Source organism: Arachis duranensis, chromosome 3, assembly GCF_000817695.3.
Source record: "Arachis duranensis cultivar V14167 chromosome 3, aradu.V14167.gnm2.J7QH, whole genome shotgun sequence".
Taxonomy (NCBI): Eukaryota; Viridiplantae; Streptophyta; class Magnoliopsida; order Fabales; family Fabaceae; genus Arachis; species Arachis duranensis.
This window is the reverse complement of record NC_029774.3, coordinates 28,394,713-28,401,948: the sequence shown is the minus strand read 5'-3', so window position 1 is coordinate 28,401,948 and position 7,236 is coordinate 28,394,713. Positions and strand designations below refer to the sequence as shown.

At 28.3% G+C, this 7,236-nt stretch overlaps 1 protein-coding gene across 1 annotated transcript; it reads left to right on the top strand.

Annotated features, from left to right (window-relative positions):
* The first annotated feature begins 267 nt into the window (after positions 1 to 267).
* On the top strand, positions 268 to 3,325 carry LOC107478375 (stem-specific protein TSJT1). Its single transcript, XM_016098515.3, has 4 exons — positions 268 to 713; positions 1,379 to 1,619; positions 2,372 to 2,492; positions 2,984 to 3,325. Exons 1-4 carry the CDS (start codon positions 502 to 504, stop codon positions 3,172 to 3,174), a joined length of 765 nt encoding a protein of 254 aa, XP_015954001.1. The 5' UTR covers positions 268 to 501; the 3' UTR covers positions 3,175 to 3,325.
* Positions 3,326 to 7,236: the final 3,911 nt, after the last annotated feature.

The following is a 7,236-nucleotide window of genomic DNA, read 5'->3' as shown; positions in this document are numbered from 1 at the left end:
TGTTCGCGAATTATATCACTATATCCCATTTAATATTAACTTGTGACATGATTATGCTCCTTAATATTTTGGTCGGTGGGGGATTATATATGAACCATGCTCACTCCAATTTAATTTGTGGAAGGTTTATCAGATCAAATCAGTGACAGGCAAAGCAAATATATATGCATGCTTAGATTGATAGAGTCACTAATTAAGTATTATATGAAGCTAAAGAAAAGTGAAGAAACCAACAAGAAGAAACCGACAAAAGATAAGAATCCTTTGAAGTTCGTGAATCTTATCCAAAGCCTATAAGCCACGCCCACGGTTTGATGATTCAGCGTCTTGTCTTTCGTTTTGTTTTGCCCTTTTCGGGCAAGGTAGCCAAATATAGATATATTTATTTATGATGTAAAGACTTTAAATAGCCCTCTATTTTCCTCAAACTAGCAAACAATTTTACACTACAATTCCGATCGAGGTTCAATAATAATAACTTAATAAGATAGAGAATAAAAAATGTTGGCAATATTTCATGAGGCTTTTGCTCACCCTCCAGAGGAGCTTAATAGTCCTGCATCTTACAAAGGGATCAAGAAGCCTAAGGTTCCAGAGGAAACTCTTGAAGATTTTATTTCCCATAATCCCAATAACACTTTCTCTATGACCTTTGGTAATGCTGCTGTTATGGCTTACGTTCGTCCTCCAACATCTTTTCCCACTCCACAACGGTAATTATCATTTTCATTCTACTAAACTAATTAACCACTCATCAATAATATGATTCTTTCTTTTATTTGCCTCAAGAATTAGCATTTCCTATGGGAGCTGAGTTAGATTAACGCAAGAATTCTAGATGAATTTTGCTTTTAGTAAGCCTTTTTTTGGGGACATCATAGAATCGTGGGTAACCAGAATCCACCATTCTAGATTCGTAAAAAGTATCTATTTGCTCCTCTAGTCGGTACGGATATATATGACTATGAGATATATAATATATAAGTGTGTATTAAAAATACAATAAAATATATAAACAAATTATATAAATTTCAAAAACTATTTATAATAAAATATATCAAGTTTATGACGTGTCTCAAAAATAGTATACATATATGAACATGAATTTCGGGAATATTTGTTCAAGCTGCCCATCCCCTTTTAGTTAACATTATATATAATATGAATTTTAAGAATATTTATCACCATTGATTTTAACTAAATAATATTTTAATTTCAAAATTATGTTATACAAAGAAATGAGTGTTTAAGATAATTTTAGAAGGAAGGTTAATATGTTCTAAGAATATAAAACCACGTCTGAATTGTTTCCCGTGTATAATAAAATTAAGAAAATAACATGACAGGAACTAATCTTGCTGTACTGTTTGGATTACAGGCAGTTTTGTGGGTTTGATGACATATATTGCCTCTTCTTGGGGAGCTTGAACAATCTATGCTCATTGATTAGGCAATATGGGTTGTCAAAGAGTAGCAATGAAGCCATATTTCTCATTGAAGCTTATAAGACACTCAGAGACCGAGGTCCTTACCCTGCCGATCAAGTTATTAAGGACCTTGATGGTAGCTTTGCCTTTGTTGTCTATGACAGAAAGGCCGGCAACGTCTTCGCTGCACTGGTAAGCTATAAACTCAATTACACTACGTGTACATATAAAAAATTAGGGTTAATAGTCAAATTAGTCTCCGAAAAATAATGTATTATTTAAATTTGTCTTTGAATTTTTTTTTTTAAATCAAATTGGTCCTTTAAAGATTATGAATTAATCATATCTGTCATTTACTCCACTCACAATTTTCGTTAACGATTAATGATGTGAAATGTTAACTGATAGCATATATGACACATAACATGTTCCATTAGACGTTCACTAAATATGTTTACGAAAATCTATTAAATTAATCACCAGGTCATATTAGTAATAAGATTTTTGTAATTGAAAAAAACGACTAAATTAATAAATTTTCATAAATATATTTAGTTAATATCCAATTAGATATATCAAGTATTATATATATTATTCAATTAACGTTTTATAACATCAATCTTTAAAAAAAATTGTTAATGGAGTGACTAGAATACAAATATGATTAATTCGTAATTTTTAAAAAATTAATTTGATTAAAAAAATTATTTAAAGATAAATTTAAAAAATATCTTACTTTTTAAAAATTAATTTAAATATTAACCTAAAAAAATTTGTCATTAAATCAGCTATTCTTATAGAATATAAAATTTGTCGCACAGCATCTAAATTAAACTAATTATTCAACTCCCTATCGTAGTTCTCGCTATTATTTTAATCAATAATTGTTTTGCTTTAATTTTGAGTGGTTCAATTTTAAAAGTTGAAGTTAAATTTGGTTGAAGGGTTCTGATGGTGGAGTGAAGTTGTACTGGGGTATAGCAGCAGATGGATCTATTGTAATATCTGATGATCTTGATATAATAAAGGAGGGTTGTGCAAAATCGTTTGCCCCCTTTCCAACAGGTACCAACTATATTTTTGTTCATTCTAAGTGCAAAGGCCATAATATAAATGAACTTTTTCATTATATGTTATGAAAGTATAAGAAAATTAATTGAAAAATATGAAAACACTAATTGCTTTAGGTAAATAAGAGGTAAATTAATTGCAATAAATATTTTTCCCGGCCATTTTTCATCCTAATAAGAAGTTTAGTATTTTTTATTCTAAAATAATAATAGTTTACTGCCTTACTTATATTTTATAATGTTCTATTTAATACCTTATCTTAATATTTTATATAATTATGTTAGATATATATTAAAATTAACGATTAGAATCAACTATAAGTATAAAATATATATTGTTTTTTGTTATTATTATTTTTCAATAAATTTCTGAATTAGTTAATGTATATAATAATTTATAAATTCAATTTTTATTAAGAGAATGGAAGATGGACAGTAATAAATTATTAGTATTTAGTAGCATGACAAGTTGGAATTGAAATGCAGGGTGTATGTTTCACAGTGAAGGAGGTCTAATGAGCTTTGAGCATCCAATGAACAAGATGAAGGCAATGCCAAGAATAGACAGTGAAGGAGCCATGTGTGGAGCCAACTTCAAGGTTGATAAGCACACAAGGGTTAACAGCATCCCTCGGGTTGGAAGTCAATCCAATTGGACTGAATGGGACCACCATTAATTGGCATCAAATTCCGACATCAAAACAGTACGAATAACATATAGGGTTTTCACTTTTGTAAATTAAAAAAACAGTTAATTATTTTTATGCTACGATTATTGTATAATATTCAGGCATATGTTCTATTTTATATATGAGTAAATTGCACTAACATTTTTTGCTTGTTGACACTACGAGAAAAGAGAGTTATTTTAACATAATTTTTTTAACAGTGATAGTTAAATGTAAAAATTAATATATATTTTAAAAAAGAAGAATGTTAGAGGCCAGCACTTTTGTTAAATTCTGATCAGTACTTAACTATCAAAAAGAAATTGAATGATTCTACACCATTAGATGCAATCTCATACTATTAAAAACATTATTGATGATTAATTGATGGCTAAGAACCACAAAATCTGCTGGCCCTTAGACTTTCTCTTTTAACAAATATCACAAATGTCAAATTCTCTATTTTTTTTATGAATATTTTGATTGTAGAAAATTACTCCTCAATTTTGACACTCATTTGTTTTCAACTTACTACATTATTCCTTTATTTTGTTAAGTTCTGTCAATTTTGACATCACACTGCTCTCAATTTGGGATCATACTACTCATTCTTCATCTTCAAAATCTCAGTTTATTAGTTTCAAGATCTCATCTCATTCTTTGTTAAAAATTTTTGTTGAGAATTTTTTATGGTCAATAAATATCAAAATAAATAGTATTTTTGACGGTTAATAAGTATCACAAAAAAAATATTCTCAAATTTTTCTAACAAATTATTTTTTACGGTCAATATTTATCAAAATAAGATTTAAACCTTTTTTACAATTACTTATATGTTAAAAATACTATTTTTGACAAAATTTTTATTAACATATTTTCATAGTTAAAATAGTATCAAAAATTTTTTTTAACTATTTTTAATTTTTTTTGACACATAATAATTCTAAAAACTAGTCTATATTATTGTAATATGATTTCCAATTAACTTGTAGTGACACAAACTAATTAAATTGATTTTTGGAAGTGAACAAATCACATTTTGAAGGGTGTTTTAAAAAGGAGATGAGCATCCTACGAAGCCGCTGCAATTAATTTAAGCCCTTTTCCACTATTGTATTTGCGCTTCAATCAGAGTGGCAGGGGTTAGTTGTTTTAAAAGAAGAGGGAGATGCGAATCCCTTCTATTTAAAAGAAAAGTGCAATTAGGTATCTATCATCATTTATTAATTATTATTTATTATAATAATTATTTTTAAATATTATATTTTAAAATTTTTTTATATTTAAAATTAGATCTCTAAGTTAGAATATTTAAATTTAAATTTAAAACTAATAAAATAAAAATAACAAACTGAAATTAAATTCTAACCAAATCAAACTTAAAATAATACTATCAAAATTATTTTTTCGATTTTAAGACGGGTATATATAATTTTTTCGGTTACAATTAACAAAAGTAACGAACACAATTATTTTTGGATGAGTTTTGGGATGTTTTAAGAAATTATTTAGTGTGCAATTTTATAATTTTAAATGTATGTGTTATAAGATTATTATTTATATTAAAAATTATAAACAAAGATTTGAACGAATTTTAGATTGTACTAAAATTTTTGTGTGTATTATTTTATTATTTTAAATGTGTTAAAAAATTATTTATATTAAGAAAAATATAAGTACAAATTTAAATGAATATTGGATATGTACCACAAATAATTTATGTGTAATCTTATTATTTTGGATATATTATGAACATATGTAAAAGAATAAAAAAATACCACAAAAGTGAATCATGCAAGCAAGAAAGAAAGAAAGAAAAAATAATGTTCAAATCACTACAATAATATAAATTATTTTTAGGGTTATATGTGTAAAAAGGGAATTAAAATTTGTCAAAAAAATAAATTTTGATACTATTTTAACTATGAAAATATGTTAATAAAAATTTTGTCAAAAATAGTATTTTTAACATATAAGTAATTGTGAAAAAAGTTTAAATCTTATTTTTATAAATATTGGTTGTCAAAAATAATTTGTTAGAAAAATTTGAGAATATATTTTCTGTGATACTTATTAACCGTCAAAAATACTATTTATTTTGACACTTATTGAACATAAAATATTCTCAACAAAAATTTTTAACAAAGAAGAAGATGAGATCTTGAAACTGAAGAATAAATTGAGATTTTGAAGATAAAGAATGAGTAGTATGATCCAAAATGAAATGCAGTGTGATGTCAATTTTGACATTTAATTATGTTGTTAAAAAATAAAATGTTGAAATAGCTCTGCATGCATAAGACGGAATTTAAATTCCCGATATTTACTTAAATAAATGAGTGAGTTAACCACTCAATTAACTCACAAACACATCTAAAATAATATAATTGCACACATAAAATAAATTATGAGCACAATGAAAATTGAAGCCACATTTTAATATCCTAGAAGTTCCTGGAATACCCTAGAAGGTTCTAGAAGACTCTAGAAGATCATAGAATATTCTAGAAGAGTGTGGATTGATATAAAAGTATGAAGAGTTGTATGGAACAATCTAGATGTATTTAGAAAGTAGTGGTAGGATAGATATTTATAAAGAAGGTTCTAGATGATTAATCTAGACCATTGATTAGATTTAATCCTAACCATCCATTGAGAATGTGGATGGCTATAAATAGGAGGTGAGAGTTAGTGTAAGGTGTGTGTGAATCATTTGTAACCACACTTGAGCAATAAAGTGTTCTTCCACCAAAGCTTTCTTTCTCTTGTGTTCTCTTGTATTCTTAGCTTTCTTGCTAAGTATTGAGGGTTAGGCTGACTTGGTCTTAGCTCAAGAGGTTGAGTAAGTCCGAGTGCCGGCACGGTAGCGTTGGAGTGTGTCCAAGGCCGTGACAGAAGGTAGAAAACAATTTGCTCCTTTTCTTGAGAGAACTTTCCCCTCTTGATAACAGAATCGTCATCACCTTCTCGTTGCAGCTTAAATGTAGCTGCCTCCAGTCCGGTCTTCGTTGCTACTGCAGCAGCATCTTCAACGGTTTTTATCGCAGCTCTTCCATCAGCATTTTCGCTGTTTGTTGTTCTTCCTTTCGGTAAGTCCTATGAGAGTTTATTCAGTGTGTGTGCTTGCTCAATGCTGATGATGAACAAGAAAGCAATATTCTCCCATCTTTAACCATGAGGATTTTGTTTAATTACTTTTGTTTGGTTTTCCAATAATTTACTCTTTTATAACTCTATTAGTTTCAAGTTTACATGGGAAAGAGAGTTGACAAATTTGATAAAAGGTGCAGGTTAATTATTTAAGTTATTTTAAAATGGAAAATGTTACTTTTTTTATATTTTAAAACTTTTCTCATGAAGGTAGTTATAATAGTACCAGGTATGTTACTTATAAAATTTAAATTAAATAAAATTGATAGTGGTTCCTCTAAAATAGAAAACATAATTAACTAATTGATTAAAAAATTAATATAATAAAAATAATTATATTTAAAAGATGTTTAAAAGCTAAATCATTGTTGGATGAGTAGGGAAATATTTGAAGACTCGCTTCTCAAATAAATTCTAGAAGTTATTTTTGGGATTAAATTTTGATCTAACTGGAATGTTGGGAATCACCCTGAACAAAGAATCATAAGAAAACCAAGTTGGGTTGGTCTAGTGGTTAGCTCACTAGTCCGCTTAAGCAAATGTCGGGGGTTCAAATCCCACCTTGTGCATGCAGCAACCAATTGGCCAGCGGCAAACCTTTAAATGGAGCTCAGTACCGCGACAGATTAGTCCTTAACCTACCGGGTTGGGGGATACCGTGGGAAACCAAAAAAAAAAGAATCATAAGAAGAATTGCATTTAGAGATAATAATGGAATGGGTATCGATTTTTGTCCTATATAATTCTGTCCCGTCCTGTTTTGATTTGTATAAAATTTAGAGAAAAGGATAAATAGGTCTCTGACCTTTTACCCCATGGACATTTTTGTCTCTAACTATTTGAAAATATTTTTAAATTCCTGACCTTCACAAAACTTGGACGGATGAGTCCTTCCGTCCAAATGCCTCCGTCAGACACAAC

What these genes read in the sequence shown, in the direction of transcription:
- LOC107478375 (XM_016098515.3), top strand. Translation starts at nt 502, where the DNA reads ATGTTGGCAATATTTCATGAGGCTTTTGCTCACCCTCCAGAGGAGCTT. An exon ending in TCTTTTCCCACTCCACAACG is followed by an intron (nt 714 to 1,378) that starts GTAATTATCATT and finishes TTTGGATTACAG; the next exon opens with GCAGTTTTGTGGGTTTGATG. An exon ending in GTTTGCCCCCTTTCCAACAG is followed by an intron (nt 2,493 to 2,983) that starts GTACCAACTATA and finishes ATTGAAATGCAG; the next exon opens with GGTGTATGTTTCACAGTGAA.